Here is a 17,836-nt window from a genome sequence, read left to right on the forward strand (position 1 = left end):
TACCTTTATTTTTTTCTCATCTTTGATTCATAGGAGACACTTAGATATTTACCCATTTTATGACCCACTACCAGCATTTTGTGGGGTCTGGGTGATTTACCTTAGATATAAAAAGGCTGAGGCTCAGGTAGTCACTACGCCAGGTGGTAACTATATAACCAGATTATGGCGCCTGGTAGTTTAGTGGGAAATTATGGTGCTCCAGTCGGATTGAGCCAATGCAGGTTCATATTCAAGAGATGGTTGGGGTTTATTGCTCACATAATGCAACTCAGGGATGAGTGAGGCTGGTCACTTATCATAAATGTCAGGACCAATTTACCTAACCCTGGGCTGCTACGCTCCTCATGGGGCAACATGGATTAGATGATGAAGGAATGAATTGTCTACATGTCTTACACTTTAAGACCATTTTTGGTTTTATTTACTTATTTAAGCATTCTTAGGGAAGGGTTGGGCTCATGATGAAAATATCCAAATGTGCAAGTACTGTACTGTAATCCCAATGACTTGTACTGTGTTTGTTCATTAGAAATTCATCCATACAAACATGGTAATATGGCTGATTTGGAGGCACCCTTTACTCTGGTGCCCAGCCTAAGGAATGACATTCTTCTCACCACATCATCCTGTGTAACCATATAAGCATAGAAATAGCTCACATAGGAGATAGTATGACATCCTGGTCATCTCTGTCAAGAATGTCACAGCATTGTGGGAATCGCTAGGGTACTGGGGGATTACAGTGCAGACATTTCATTACAAATCATGGGGCAGGTTTCTGTTTTTTAGGCATTGCCAGTAACATGAGTAGTGTGAGATGAGTCACCTCCACTCCACAAATTATCAGCAGTGGAATGTGACCTGGGTAAACCAGTATTCCTTGCTGGTGCCTCCATCTTTCATAATGCAGGAGAAACTTAGGTTTTTGGCCATATGTGTATGTTGTCTGTAATAACAGAAAAATATTATAAATGAAAATTTAGACTGTAAAAAGTGTGGAACTATAAATAGTAAAACCAAAGTAAAATAATAATTGAACCATACGTTAAAAAAAATTAATATGAATGCCAAATAAAAAAATAAAAGAAAAAATGAAAACTACCAGAAATATAGGTAGACATACTGTAGTGAACTTTCCGTGACTTTAAAAAAGAAATTCAATCTTTGAACTCATTAACTTCCTTCCTTACAGACAAACCAGATGAGCAGCGTAGTAAGTCTAAACTCTGATATAAGTTTTCATGTTAATAAATGTGGTAGCTTAGTATGGTACTGGCTTATTGGCTTCCTTTTTTGGTTTTCTGATGCAGTCATATACAGTAGTTGCTGCTGTTTGCTTTTGCCAATATAAACTAATGCAGGAACTCTACCCTGATACGGCTTAAGTTATCCATCCTAATCTAGCCTAATTTATTCTCTTCTTACCTTACTTAACCAAACATATTCTGTCCCTATCTATGTGACCTAACCTGTTCTATCCTAACCTAACCTGACCAACCTTATTCTATCCTAACCTCGCCTATACTTACCTAACCTGACCTGACCTATGCTAACCTGTCTTATCCTGTCCTGATCTTATTAACTAACCTGTCCTGCTGACTCTGTCCTAACATATCCTATTGTTTCCTGTTTTAACCTAACATATCTTAAGCTGTCTGACCTTATCCGCTCTTCTTTTGACTATACAGCTATGCCGAACTCTTTCAAAAATATAACTGTCAATTGTTACTATGGTTTTGTAACATTTCTCCTCTTCCTTGAGATGGATACAGGTCTTTATAGGAAGCTGGGTCAACATGGATTACAGCCATTTATTTCCTTTTAGCAGCTGTTTTGGGGAATTGCAATACTCTAGCAAACAAGTGTAATAAATCTAGCAAAAATTAATGAAAAGTACACCTAACTGAAGGGATTTAGGTCAGTTTCCTACCAAGTGCCATACCCAACTCAAGGAAGGAGAGGAAATAAATTTTGGGCTTCACAAGTTGATATATGTATTGTTGTGTTCATTTTGGCGGATTAATTCGCTTCCATATTATGTTAAATAGAGCTGAACCCATTTAGACAAGGGATATCTTTTGCCTTAAACTCTTGCCATCTCATTTATTTATTTGTGTATTTTATTATTATTATTATTTTTATTTTTTATTTTTGCATCACTTTGAACTGTAGTTTTAGATATTGCCTAAATAAACCCATTTAGTATGAGGGGCCGAACCCAAACAAAATTGTCTGGTAGCAACAGGAATAAAGGTGGTGGAGAGGAATGCCTTCATGTGGTGGCACCAATACACTGGGTGACTCCACTGCCAAGTTACAGTATACAAATGTCTATCAGTTCCCTCCCTATCCCTTAAAAGAAGAATAGTGGACTGTAGCATGGAAGTTTCATCTTGCAGTTCACTGGGTTCACATTCAGATGAGCTGAGGGCCACAACAAGAGTACAAAGAAGCTAAAAAAGAAAGCCAGGAATCAAGGGGTCAAATTATATTCAAAGTATGTTCAAGTCTTTGTCTTGGTATTTTAATTAATTTATTTGTTTATTTTTATTATTATTATTATTTTTTGCTAGACAGTGCTGAAGATATATTTGTTTACATGTTGGGCAAAATGTTCTGCTTATCATATTGTGTTTACTGTAGTTGTAACATATGTACCTTATATTAAAACAAAGCTGTTGAGACCCCATTCTACCCCTGTTGTACAGTGGCAATGACTTCTGTTGTTAAGCTGCCATGGTCTTTTTATTGTAATCAGTCAATCAGTCCATTTTTTCTTTACTTATTCTGTGGCTTTAGTATGCATATGCAGTCCACTTCAGAAGCTTTGCTCCTCCTCTTGACTTTCAGTAACCCATAACATCATAACAGTTTAATCCTTTAACCGCGGGTGTCATCCCAGAATGACATTGCAAAAACTGGACCATACCGCGGGTGTCATTCTCAAATGTTTGTGAATATTTTGAATACCGCGTGGTTTTTCCGTGCGCCAATTGTTTCAAGGGAGAGTAGTTATTAAGTTCTTTCACTCCAGCCGACCCCCACCTCCCTCCTCCCACCCCCCGGGCCCCACACCCCACCCCTGACCAAACACGCATCAGTATCTGTCCAGCTGTGTGAGTGACAACACTGCTGATGTGGCAGTGAAGTGCGGGCAATTACAGTGCCTTTTACCTGCCTCAGTGAACACAGATTGGGTGTTTATCGTATGTGCAGTGTTCATATATGTTATAGAAGTATTATCAGAATGAGGTTGGCATTTGGTAATGGTGTGTGAGCGAAAAATAGTGATTACAACACCGCTGATGTGGCAGTGAAGTGCGGGCAATTACAGTGCCTTTTACCTGCCTCAGTGAACACAGATTGGGTGTTTATCGTATGTGCAGTGTTCATATATGTTTATAGTATTATTATCAGAATGAGGTTGGCATTTGGTAATGGTGTGTGAGCGAAAAATAGTGATTACAACACCGCTGATGTGGCAGTGAAGTGCGGGCAATTACAGTGCCTTTTACCTGCCTCAGTGAACACAGAGTGGGTGTTTATCGTATGTGCAGTGTTCATATATGTTTATAGTATTATTATCAGAATGAAGTTGGCATTTGGTAATGGTGTGTGAGCGAAGGTAATGGCGTGTGAGCGAAAAATAGTGATTTTAGATCGCTCACTTCTAATGGCACTGCCCATCCAGTGATAGTCAATGAAATCATGAAACCCACATCATTGCAAAGCCGAAGGTTAGTACTTTCTAATGGTACCTTATTTTTCGCGCTAGATTTATTCTGTGCAGAGTTATAAAGGTTTAAAGTTTGTTTACATTTTGGCTGGAACCCCCATGGGAGAGGCCAGTCGGGGCAAAACAATGCCCGCGGTTAAAGGGTTAAGTAGAGTTGTCTGCAGTCATTGTGATCTGTTTGGTTTGTTAAATGCTTATGTAAAACTAACCCTTTCTTTTAACTGCCAAATCTTATACAGTGTTACAAACTACTGGTGGAAAGCAAGGGGAATGGAACTTTTGCAGGCAACCGTACATGCCCATTATTATTGTCTGTTTTTTTGTATGCTTCCCCCCCCCCCTTTCCATCAGAGGACTTAGAACTGCAATTACACTGTCTTAGCCTGTGTATCTCCCCCTTCTTTTCTGTAGATGTTGGATGCATATGGACAAATGCCAGTATTATTTTACGTCTGGAATTATCACATCTTAATTAAAATATTAATTTGTTTGCCTGAGTATTGTAAATGCAGTGCATCCATATCAGTGAAAGATGAAAGTTAGGGAGAGAGAGAGAGCGTCCATATCAGTGAAAGATGAAAGTTAGGGAGAGAGAGAGGGAGAAAAAAAAAAAAAGTTCAAATCTAATGTAATTTTTGGATCAGTTCTCTAATTTACTCATCAGTATGCTCGTTTTACATTAACTTGCCCTAAAATTGCCATCTTTCCACCTTGACTACCGAGCTGCAAAAAGAGAGGAATCCTCAAATGTGATGCACGTCATGAAGAAGTGCTGTGGAAAGGATGTAGAGCCACAGTCTGATCTTATTGCTGAAAAAGAACAACTAACTGGGCCAAATTAAGGTGAAACGACTATAGCTAATGCCTGACCTTGACTTTAACAATGCCAACAGAACAAATCAAGCACGAGGAGCGTCCCGGCAGTGCGTCACGTAAGGGCGGCAGTGAGACCAACACACGCCCCACTTCAGCTGCTTCCTCTGGCCATGGCTCCATTGCTTCTGTGTCCTTTGAGGAGTTCTCTGTGTAAGTGCTATTTTCTCTCTCTCTCTCTCTCTCTCACCATTTTCTTACCCTACCATCCCTCTTTACATGACCAAAAGTAGATGATTGACTACCATTGATTCTTGAAGTACCCCCATGAGAGTGAAATGTGGGTACAAGCTTGGCAACTACCCACACAATCACCACACATAGGCAAGAAGCTCAAGTATAGGAAAACAGAGTCAATGTCCTAGTTGAGACCAGCATATTATTACAGACCTTACTTCACAGTCAGAAATTTTCCTCCCCAATGGTTTCCAGTAGCTGTTAGGAGGTAATAAGTGGTTTTGGCTCTTGGTTTAGCTCCCTTTCCATGCTAGAAACTACTGGGAAGTAATTAGCAGGTTTAGGCACTTAGTTTAGCTCTCTGTCCTTGCTAGAAACTACACATGCTTTGCTTTCTGTCCGATGGATTTGACCCTTCTCACAATTTTAAAACTGTCATAGTTGCATGAATTTTGACGAACCTTAGTTATGGGGTAGGAATGAGTCTTCCTGGTTACTTTACTTATTTTACACTAATTTGGCCCAGTTTTTTCCCTTTTGCGGCTTATTTCACATAGCTTAGTGGCAGAATAAGGCAACACTGCTCGTCTGCATCCTTTTCATGACTAGCATCATATTCTGGGGTTAATATCTCGTTACAAGCCAGCATTCAAGATGGAGGGATGGCAGTTTTAGGCCAAGTTAGAGTAAAAAGGTTATAGCCACATTCATCCTCCGATCTGACTGCACTAGGACATCAACTGGGCCAAAAAAGGGGGTAACAGATTTTTATCAAAGTAAACGTCTATCCGTCTATCCATCTCTATGGCCTGAAGCCCTAATCCCCCAAAGGGTGGCTGCAGACAGAACACACTGGAGTCACTCTGTCACCCACCATTTGACTGCCCTCCCCCCAGCTAACTCTCCCCTCCCTCTCCCTCCCTCCACTTCACCTACATACACCCTCTTAGTCAGTCTGTAATATAAAATTGGTGTAGTCTGCAGCGGCGTGTGGACCGGCTCGAGCACAGCATCGGCAGCATCGTGAGCAAGATTGACGCTGTGTTGGTGAAGCTGGACACCATGGAGAAGGCCAAGACCAAGCGGCGCGAGACTATGAGCAAGATGTTGGACACCATCACCGAGAATGATGGCAGTGAGTTACCTGTATTGCACTTGTTGCCTGTTGTAGATCTGGTTAATATATTCATCACCATATTTTCATTGCTGTACATCATCATCATCATCATCAAGAGTCATCAGTATCATCATCATCATCATTCATCGTCATCATGTCATCATCGTCATCTGTCATCAACATCCAATATATTCCTGTGTACAAAACAGGTTTCTCTCTTCAGTCAACATCATTCATCATTATCAATCATCCTAACTTATTTCCACCCACAGGGGAAAAGATAGCATGGGGTAAGATCCAGACATAAGGAAAGAAATAGCCTGAAAGTGGGAGAACCATCAGTTTACCCGGGGAAATGATATGATTAATTTTATTCATGGTGCCCTGCAGATGATTTTATTCAGTTTTGGAATGATTTTTGTATTGTAGGAGTCAGTGACTGTTGTAGCTAACCCCTTCCAGTTCAAAAAGTTCCTTCTAACTGGAATAAAACTGTCTTGTGCTTGTAGGAACAGAGTACAAAATAAGTCATCACCGTAATAGTAGTAATATTAGTAGCTGTAGCCTCAGGTTCAACTGAAACATGAAGCTGGTGAACTGTAGACTGAATATAATCATCTCTGGCAGTTCACCATCCAGCTTTTGTGGGATAGGGAAGGAGGTGAGGGATGTTTGTATACTCAGGCAGGTCCATTGCCTGGGTATATTGGTGCCACCACATGAAGGTGTCCCTCTCCAGCACCAAATCATCATAGGGAAGTGATTAATCCATAATGTCCATACTCCTTGTTTGGTACTCATTTTCTGTTCCCATTTCCACAGTGGATGACACAACCAAGAGGAAGCACATGGAGAAGATGGTGCGAGACGAACTGGAGAAATGGGATGGTGATGGTAGCCCGTCCATGGTAAGTTAACATTACTTGTTTGGCTTACAAAATTATTACAAGTGAGCAAGCAATGTTTACTCTCAGTTAAATTTGGAAATGAGCAGTGCGGCCCGACCCGACCGCCATGCCAAGCAGAAGCTAATAACTATATTCATGTTAAGTGGAGTTAAAAATCTTTCTGCATGTGATACACTCATTGAATAAATTTTGTTATCAACTAAAAACTCACCCATTATGGCATAGGGACCCCTCAAATCTCTAATTTTCCAAGGGAGTGTTCAGCTCTAATCATGTGTGTGTGTGTGTGTGTGTGTGTGTGTGTGTGTGTGTGTGTGTGTGTGTGTGTGTGTGTGTGTGTGTGTGTGTGTGTGTGTGTGTGTGTGTGTGTGTGTGTGTGTGTGTGTGTTTTTACCTAGTTGTGACATACAGGAAATGAGCTACGCTCGTGGGGTCCCGTCTTTCTCATTGAGTCAAATTTTGCTTTGAACTCGTTTAAATTTTTAGACTAGACGATCTCTTTGTCCAGGCTGTTCCACAGGTCTGTGCATCTGTGTGTGTGTGTGCGTGCATGAGAGAATGTCTTTTGTTCCAGTATATTTTTCATTGTTCAGCTACCATCATGAATAAGTAATATATCAGAAGGAAATTGTGATAGCATGACACTTGCTCGCTCGTCACACGGTCACAACGCGCACTTTACTGTAGGTAGTTAAGAGATGTGCATATGGTGAGGCACACAAGATGGAGCCAGGAGTGTAGGGGATTGAATGAAGGTCTGGCCCATTTCACTGGTCATGCTGTTTAGAGTTCTGCCATTTTTATACATTCCTTGTCTGGATCCTGCCTCACCCCATCATTAGCTGGGAAGAAAGATCAGGATGATGATGATGATGATTGAAAAACACAGCCAGGCTCATAATTATATTCTTCAAGGTGTATGGGAGTCTAGCCAGTAAGAGACTGACTGAAGTATTCAGAAAACCATTTATTGTACTAGGCAAGGCAGTCACTCCACTTTAGGCTTTGACCACCAGATCATCATATATGTTTGACTCTTTATAGTGTTTACAAAATCAGTGATACTGCAGTCAGAATAACTGATTTACCTGTACACCTAAGACCATCCATACAAAACTGTTCCCAAGATCTTTTGAATTATAGATGTTATTTCTAGGAACTATTTTCACCAGCTTCATTGCCTCTGTAGCACTTCCTCCTTGCTGGTTGATTTCTGCAGGACATTATTTTTTCCCATATGTTGAAAGGTATACGAGGGAGGGGGGGAGTGAGCTGGGGGGAGGGCAGTCAAATGGTGGGTGACAGAGCAACTTGGAGGCGTTTTGTCTGCAGCCACTATTTGCAGGATTAGGGTGTCGGGCTATAGATAGATAGATAGTTAGATAGATGTTATTTATGTAAATGCTGACCACATTAAAAGACCTAAATAACCTACTGGTACAAAAGAATACCAGGATGTTACACGAGGTGCTACCCAAAAGTTCCTATAATTTGAATATTGTAGAAAAATAAGTTTCATTACCTCCCAGTTCTCACCGTCGCCTTCGAAGTAGTCTCCTTGGGCATGTATACAGTGGTCCCAGCGTTTTTTCCATGAGTCCATGCATCCCTGGAAGGCTTCAGGCGTGACGATCTTGAGCACCTCCTGCGATTGTCTGGATCTCCTCAATTGAGTCAAATTAACACCCTTTCAGTCGTAATTTCAGTTTGGGAAACAGGAAAAAGTTGCAGGGGGCAAAGTCAGGTGAATAGGGTGGGTGGGGAATGACTACCATGTTAGTGGAAGCCAGGAACTGCCAGACAACAATTGATGTGTGGGCAGGGGCATTGTCATGATGCAGGACTCAGTCCTTGTTCTTCCACTGTTCATGACGTTTGCAGCGGATGTTCTCCCTCAGACGCTGCAAAACTTCACAGTAAAACTTTCCACTGACAGATAGACCAGGTGGCATGAATTCCTTGTGAACAATCCCTTGGATATCGAGGAAAATGATCAACATCGACTTGACATTGCTGGGAACTTGACGTGCTTTTTTCGGCCTCGATGAATTGGGAGAATTCCATTGCAATGATGCTTTGTCTCCAGGTCATAACCATAAACCCATGATTCATCACCAGTTATGACCTTGGAGATGAAGGTGGCATCATCTCTGACCTGATTCTTGAGCTTCCTGCAAACTGCAACGATATGCCTTCTGCTCGTCTCTCAGCAGTCTTGGCACAAATTTTGCAGCAATGCGTCTCATGCCCAACATGTCCGACAAAATGCGTTGCACGCTTCTGTACAACAATCCAGCGATATCACAAACATCATGGATTGTTCATCTACGATCTGCAAGGATTGCCAGACGAACATTTTCGATGTTTTCTGGTGTTGTTACCGTTGACGGTCATCCAGAACGGTCATCGTCTTCGACGGTTGTTTGTCCATCCTTGAAATGCATGTACCAGAAAAATATTCTGCTTTGGGACATGGCATTGTCACCAAACGCTTGCTGAAGCAACCGGTGAGTTTCTGCAGCCGTCTTGTTGATCTTGAAGCAGAACTTGATGCAGGTTCTTTGTTCCATGAGGTCCGCCATTGCAAAACCGCCAAACCACCCACACACCTAGTGACAATAGTAAGCGTAGTTCAACAACATGTCCGCTCACAGACATGGCTGGGGCCACACTGACGCCCAAGGGGTGCTCCTGACTCCTTCTAGCGGCAAAAGGCAAAACTGCAAACGGTTGGCTCCTCTGTTCAAATTACTGGAACTTTTGGGTAGCACCTTGTATACTAAACAGTTTGCCAAGGATCAGGTACTAGGGAGTCTCTCAACCTCTTCAGTCCAAAGATAGCTTTATTCTGGCTGCCTCAGGACTTTTATTAAACTTAGGAGAAAATATTTCAACTGGAGAGATTTAATGTAGCTTTAATTAACCCCTGCTATACTCTTCACTTTACCTTGGCCTGAAATTGCCATCCCTCCATCTTTTAATGCAGAATTGTAGCTATAGGTTAACATTAGAAAATGATGGCAGTCATGAAGAAGTGCTACTGTAAGAATGTAGAGGCACAGTATTGTGTTTTTCCACCACTGAGCTCTGTGAAATAAGCTGCAAATGGATGAAAAGTTGGGCCTAGTTAAAGTGAACGATCTGCAGGATCTCCTAAGCTGAATAAAATCACATGGTAAAACTGACGTGTTAAATTTGGAAAATGATTTTTCTGCACACTATGGGAAAGTAGGAAATCCTAATGACACAATTTATGAGTTACGGAAGAGGTGTTATAAAGCATCCTAAGCTGATGACGATCTCTGTTTTAAAATAAACAGTGGTAATGAGAGTTGATGTAAAAATTCTTAACTTCTCAGTGAATGTATACTTCTTCTGAAGGTAAAGTTCTTAGTTTACTTTCTAAAGATTCTTAAAGTTTACCACACCAAAAAGAATAATTATCATATGAAAACAAAATAACCTGATGTGTAACTGTGGCTGAGTCAGCTTTAATGTCCAGTACTGTACAGTCAGCCCTCACAGTAAGTCAGTGATGTCTTCCATAATATCACAGCCTTCTCCAAGTAAATGGCAAATCAGCTGTACAAGTAGTAAGTAGCAGTGGACCTTACTGAAAAGTCATCTGTCTGTAATTTATGTGAACTTAGTATCGGTAATAAAGAATGCAAAACAACATGACTTTACTAGGGCTTACTGATTTACTGGTATACTTCTTATATATTTATTTTAATTAAATAGAAATGCTTTATTTAACTCAAGCCATACTCAAAACACTGCTTACTGATATTTGTTGCACTTCCACAGGCAAGGAAGTAGATGAGGCCAGCTTGAAGCAGACACCTGAAAGATGAAGTTCAAGATGCATCACTAATACTGATATACTCATGTGTGGCATTGGTTTGAAACACAGTTATAGGATTACAAAGCAGTTTATAGAGTGCAGGGAGTTAAAGAGAGATTTAAGACATATGAATTATTTTACTGTAGATAATTATATGAAATGGTATGATTTATATTTATTTTTATTAGCAAGGTGGTTAGTAGGAGGATGTATTTTATGTAGTGTGCAAAAGGTACAATTTAACACAAGTATCATTTATAGAAATTATTCAGTCCATAAACAAACAAGGTACATAATTCCCAAAATCAGTGCATTTTCTTTAAAAGCACCAAGTTCAATAATTACCAAGTTATGTAATTAATTTTAATGCTAGATTACTAAATTCAGCATACTTGTGTGATGGGAATTTACATTATTTAATTAGTTTACATAGTTTTTATTTTTATTTACTGTTTTTTTGAATTTGCTAGGTGGCCTAGTGTAGCAAGGGATGATGTGAAGTTCAGGATATATCAACCAGTGTATTTGTTAACAGAACCAGTGATGGCCTTGTTAGGATGCAGTAAGGCTCTCCTCCCTGACCAGGTTGTAATGAGCGGATTGGCAGAGGTACGTCTCGAGGTGCAAATACTAATGTGCCACTTTGTCCTCGCTTGCCTGATCTGAATGTCTTATGTCTCAAATGTACAAATAGAAAGTAATCCAGCCAGAGCACATGCAGACATTTAGATCAGCCTACTCATATATTGTCATTCGCGGTACTGAAATAAATGATGTTGAAATAATGGAAGGTTCATTGCAACTGCCAGCAATCAGAGAGGAAAGCTGTTTGTAGAATGGCAGATAACCAGTGTTTGTATATTCTTTTCCTGAGGTCTTATTATATTTTAGTTCAATTCCTGTACCGCAGTGCTTTGATACTGCTGGCATATTTGATAACATTATATGAATATCAACATGGCTCAGTATTAATTTAATGAACAACCTTCTGTGGAAGTGCTCATGTAATTCACAATGTTTATTTCAGTCATTACTTGTTATACCCGTTTTACTTTACCTTGGTCCAAAATTGCCATCTCTCCTTCTTCAATGCCAAGTTATAGCAAGAATATTAATCATGAAGTAGTGCAGTGGAAAAGACATAGAGCTGTAGCACTGATTTTTTCTGCCACTCAGTCACGTGAAATGAGCTGCAAAAAGCATGAATGTCTGGGCCAAGTTAAGGTAAAAATGGTTCAGTCCTGTTTAAGATACACAGCAATAATTTATGTTCAGAATACAAATCACCAGAGAGGATATTCCTGTGAGGTTGGTTTTGAGGTTCTTGGCATATCCTCCAGGCAGTTTTTATGTTACTTATATATTTCCAGTGTAAAAGACAAGTAAAGAATATGAAAGCATGATGTAGGTATATTCATCATCATCATCATCATCCGGACCTCCTTTCCCACCTTAGGGCAGGGTGAGGAGTAGCAGTGTCCAGAGAGATGTAAAGAGGAGTATATGCTATGGAGCCTCCCAAGTCTAAAAGAACACTGCCCCTGGTCCACTACTTTGTACTACCCTGTTTACTCTTTTGCTCTAACTTGGCTTAAAATTGCTATCTTCCATCCATTAATGCCGAGCTGTAATGACAGATTAGCTTAAGAATATGGAGCTAGTCATGGTTAAGTGCCATGGAAAGAATGCATGAGCCTTAGTCTGCCATTGAGCTACATGAAAAGAAGCTGTAAGAGGACGAAAAACTGGGCCAAGTTATGGTAGAAAAAGTAGTGATACCAAATCCCACTGATTTTTTTTTTCTTCTTCTTCTTCTTTTTTTAACTGAACAGAGGAAGGAAAAACAAATGAATAAAAATATTTCCTGTAGCTTAGTTAATTACTGTTAGGTTAGAATAGTTATTTATTTTGTGTAATATAATTTGGAGGAGTTATGTTTTATGAATATTTTTACACTGTGATACAAAATATGCCATAGTCAACAGTAGTAAGTATGATGTTATTGCCAGATGCAGAAAGTCAAAGAGTTCTTAGTTGTTATTATCATGGGAGGGAGGGCAATGGCATTAAGAAACGTTGCAACATGTTGAAGTCATAGCTTGTCCTGTAAACCAAGCCAGTTTCACCATGACTGAGCTCAATAAAGTGGTCTGCCTGAACCTTGATAAACCCCAAGCTGCATCCATAGAAACGATAGGGATAAGTGCAGACCAGACCTAATGTGAAAAATATGAGTTTCTCTGTGAACTCAATATACTAGTGTGCAAGAACCTGGATAAACCTCTAAGTGCATCCATACAATCAAATGGGGGTAAATTAGGTGCAGATCTGAGAGTTAATGTGAAAAATATGCATATAATGAGTTTTTGGTTGAAGTATGGTGTTAAATTAACATCCATAGAGACCTTCCCTAATTACTGTAAAATTGATACTGGATGCTGTATCTTCTTATGAATTCTTTGTGTTGAAGGTTTTGTGGTTTGAGAGGTTAAAGTGAGTAGTTACAACATAATCACTGTCAGTACATTTATATAAACTGACTGACTGTCCGGGGTGATTAAAAAAAAAAAAAAAGGTTTAACACTTTGGATAATATTGGGTATGGTTATCCTGTTCATTATGATGATGTTGTAATTACTTAGTTTATTCTTCCAACTCCAGACAAATCCCCTACATTCAACTCACATGAGACCTTTTGTAGATAGTTAGTGAAATCTACAGTATATCTAACCACTTTAGTTCAAGTCTCCCATATGAGATTAATTATCCCTGGCCACCAAGTACTGACTCTCATGTCCCTTATAAACAACCATGAAAAGAAAATGCTTTAGTTATGCTGGAGGTACTGAATTTAACTTCATTTAAGTGTTAAATCTTTTTTTAATTGCAGTATTATTCCCAAACTTATATTCGTATAAAGAGTGAGTTAGTGTGCGAAACAAATGTGATTTACACAAAACAAGTACTGTACCCATCCCAAGCTGTGTTAGTGAAGATTTCGAGTCAGTTTATCCAGGTCAATAATTATACAGTAAACTCAGTTATCTGGCATAATTCAGCCAAGCCCTACACAGACACTGCAAAATGGCGGATATTGCATAGTACCCCCCCCCCCCATCAGCTTAGTATACAGCACCGAGCCAGTTATTGCATTATTATCCATCTCAACCCTCTGTCCTAAAAACTCTCCCAAGAGCAAAAGATGAAAATTAAGCATAAAATACAATAAAGTAATGATAAAATTCAGTAATACAGCACCAGCTGGCTACCATTTACAAGCTGGTTGATACACCTCAATGCTGGATATTGCATAGAACCACCAGCTACATCCCGTTTCAATGCCGGATATTACATAATTTCACCAGATATTGCCAAGCCAGCAGCACCAGACATTGCGTTGGGCTGGATTTTGTGACAATAGATAATTGAAAGTTTACTGTATACAGATACAGTTATTGTTGAAATGTAGACATGATGGTGTATCCAAAATAAAGATTTTAATTTTTCCAATGTATAATGTTCCCATTTCCAATATTCTGCATTCCATTTCATATTTGTAGATCCCATTTCACTGAAACAGGCATAAATTGGGTTATGACAGACCTACTTGATTATTAAACTCTTGTCTGCCTACGTTATACTAAGGCTGCTGAGCTCTTAACTGCTTTAGTCAGATAATTCTCTCTCTCTCTCTCTACACGGTGTCCCCTTGTCATGGTTCACCTCCACCATATGAATTTTCGTGTGTGGTGGGAACGGCTCGGTTGATGTTGTCAGTATCTACCCTGCATCATTTACCTATTTCCCAGTTCCACTGCTACAGTCACACCCACACCAGCAGACTGAGCTACCCCTGCAACACATAAGGCATTGCCATATGTTTCCAGTGAAGCTCTGTTTGCAATCCACTCTGTACATTCTTGCTACTCCCAGATGATGTACAGTACTCAGTTTAGGAATGTGCACAACTATACCCTTTTTACTTTGACCTGGCTTAAAATTGCCATCTCTCCATCTTAAATGCCGAGGTATAACAAGTGATTAGTGCTAGAATATGATGCCAGTCATGAAGTGCTACAGAAACGATGTAGAGTCACAGTACACTATACTGTTATTTCCTGCCACTGAACTATGTGCTATATGCTGCATAAGGATGAATATTTGGGCCAAGTTAAAGTGAGTGAACTATAGTGATGGGGTTAGTGAAGGCTGTACCAAATTCTTCCAATCTGAAAACTTCCTCTTTTGCAGAATAAAAAAATTTGGAGGTAACATGACAAAGAAATATGTCATCATTATTGGCGTTTAACTATCCCCGGCGACTTGCACATCACTGCTGTAGCACAAATGAATACTCTCAATGGTAGCTGTTACGTGTGACGTAGCCAATCCCCATTCTTTACTACAGTTCCAGTGTACTCGTAAACTGCAATATGCAACGCACACTGTCCTCTCTGTTTTCATCCCATACACCATAATAAACATGTAAGTGTATTAAATATATATATTCAGATTGGGAAAATTTTGGAATTAAGGGATTATGAATTATATAGTCTTTATTAACAACTTGGTGGTGGAGGGGGCTTAATTGTCCATTTATATAACTGCCTTCAACTACCTCCGTTAGCAGAAAGTGTGGATGAAAGGGAAGGGGGAGGTGACAGATGGATATTATCATTATCACGTATCAAAAGGAGCTTCAGATACGCATATAGTAGTTAGAGAAGGTTTGTGTATATTTATGAAACCTACAAAATAACAGATTTATCTTAGATAAACGTTTTTCCAAAAATATTTAATGTAGAAGAGCAATGATGCAGGGAGGAACGAGGGTGATGGAACAGCGTCGATAATGAGCGGGAGGAGACGCTCTTGCTCCGTGGGATTATAGGTTTGTATTTTACTGTCATTAGTTATGTTGTGGGGGTATAATATTTGGGATGATGTAGAAGGTATTAACAAGTAAATGAAGGGCACTCTGATGAGAGATCATGTTGTTGTTCATCATTATCTTGATGCTATCCTTCGAGGTTTCAAAGCTCCGAGCCTCCGCGAATCCAAGACCCATATACGGATGTTGCCCCAACCATTCTCCACACTTGCTGCAACTAGTCAAAAATAGTCGGTTTGTTTTCACCTTTATTAAGCTCAGTTGATGGTCAGGATCAGATTGGAGGATAAATTTGAATAGTAACCAAGGAGACTTCCAAATCGAAATCTCATCGAATTTCATGCTGCCATGGCTTAATTCAGAGAGGACTAGTTTTGTCAGATGAAACCACCGGCCTTAGGAATGTTACGAAGACCAGTACAAAGATTCGAATTGAAGAGGTGGTCAGACTGGCAAGGTTTGATTCCATGTGCTCCTCTTCACCCCAAATAATGCAACAAATGGGGACGTGGATAGAAATTTGTTTGTTGCAGAACATTTTCTGTAGGGAGATGAAACTTGAGATATGGTCGGAGAACTTTTTGCAGTAGGTATTATTATTATTATTACTTTTATTATTACAACTACTACTACTGAAATACCAGCACCAGGAAGACCAGCACCAAGGGGAAACCACAAGGAGGCACGGAAAGGGCCCGAGCCAAACGGACTTACGTCCCGTCACCAGACACCCCTCTTCCCCTCAACGAAGCCCGTGGGGAGTACACCACAAAGCCGCACTACACTCTGGCCAGGCCAGCACTCACTAGGATCAGTGTAGGAATTGCTCGTGGAGAGTCCCAGGTAGAACCACGACGACGGCCACCGTCCACGTCAGGGAGAAGACGGCCACCGTACGCTTCTCTTCTACCATCCCCTGCAGGATCGCGGCGACGGCCACCGTCTGCACTGGGAAGGGAACGGCAACCATCATTCTTTCATCTGCTGTCCCAGGGCAAGGCAGAACCGTGGCGATGGCCACCATCTGGGCCAGGGAGGGAACAGCCACCGACTGTCCCTCATCTGCCGCCACCACAGAGAGCAGGATCGCGACGATGGCCACTGTCCGTGCCGGGGAGGGAACGGCCGCCGTCCTTCTCTCATCTGCTATCCCAGGGTAAAGTGGAACCCCGGCGGCGTCCCGTGCCTGTCAGGGAGGGAACGGCCACCGTCCATCTCTCATCCACTACCCCTGTGACACCCCTCAAGGGTGGCATCCCTTGCTTGTCTCATCCCTCTAGGGACCGAGTGGGACACCCTCTTGCTCTCCCCACAGAGCCAGCCCCTTAGCAGAGTTGCAGCTGGAAAGGATCTGCAACAGTGCTGTAGTGAGTCTGGGGATACACTCCCTGCAGCCAGCACCCCTACGTCGCCCCTCGTTGTCGGACTCCCAGAGGAAGAGACGCCGCAGGCAGCCCCTGATAGCCTCTCGACCCGAGCGAGGCCACAGCCCCCAGCTACACAGGGGCGTCCCCAGGACTCTCGGCCAAGACCTCCCCAGCCCCATCACCGAGCAGTCCTCCCCCAGGAACAGGCACAAGGAAGTGCACCTGCTTGCCCTGTTCAGCCCCAGTCCTGAGGGCCGACCTACCCACCAAGGCCCCACCAGAGAAAGGCCTTCCTGTACACCGCCCAGCAGCCCACCTCAGACGACCCTGCCCCTGACGGTGGTCCGGTGTCTACTGCGGAAGAGCAAGCCTGACGGGACCCCTCCCACATCCTCTGGACCCGGTCTTGAAGGGAACCCCAGACCAAATGCTTGTGCACAAAGAGCAAGGAGTTGAACTCTGAACACGTAGCATAACACTGGTGGCTAGCGGTAATTCTTCATCCGGTCAGACAGCAACAAGGAATGAAGGGAAAGTTTAACAAAATGGCGACCAAACCGCACACACAACTGCCAAAATTCGACCCCGAACAATGCGACATAAACACATACATGTGCATGATTAAACCACAACTGGACATCGGATTCAACCACGACAGGGAGAAAATAACATTCACTCTATCACACTTGGGAAAAGTGGTGTCAAGCATCGCCACGAAGATCGCCCCGGAGCTGACATGGGTGCAGTTCACGCAAATCGTGACCCAAGGAGTCATGCAATCTCTAGGGAAAGACGTCGCCTTATCTCAGCTCGACACCCATACCTATGATGGCAACCTGGATGACACACTTATCCGGCCCGGCGACTCGTCACCGCCGTTTACCCGGAGACCGACACAGCCAACTGAGAGCAGAATATCT

General features: G+C 41.5%; 1 protein-coding gene across 1 annotated transcript in view; it reads left to right on the forward strand.

Annotated features, from left to right (window-relative positions):
* Positions 1–17,372, forward strand: part of LOC145392636 (polycystin-2-like protein 1) — a 59,319-nt gene extending 41,947 nt beyond the window's left edge. Inside the window, exons 19-24 of the mRNA XM_080266961.1 lie at positions 4,633–4,765; positions 5,767–5,924; positions 6,729–6,814; positions 13,129–13,151; positions 16,472–16,705; positions 16,865–17,372. Of these exons, the coding sequence (XP_080123087.1) occupies positions 4,633–4,765; positions 5,767–5,924; positions 6,729–6,814; positions 13,129–13,151; positions 16,472–16,705; positions 16,865–17,372 (1,142 nt within the window). The remainder of the gene's footprint in view (positions 1–4,632; positions 4,766–5,766; positions 5,925–6,728; positions 6,815–13,128; positions 13,152–16,471; positions 16,706–16,864) is intronic.
* The last annotated feature ends 464 nt before the right edge of the window (positions 17,373–17,836 follow it).

Source organism: Coenobita brevimanus, chromosome 23, assembly GCF_032717465.1.
Source record: "Coenobita brevimanus isolate Jiangsu-jjx chromosome 23, ASM3271746v2, whole genome shotgun sequence".
In the NCBI taxonomy this organism is placed as follows: domain Eukaryota; kingdom Metazoa; phylum Arthropoda; class Malacostraca; order Decapoda; family Coenobitidae; genus Coenobita; species Coenobita brevimanus.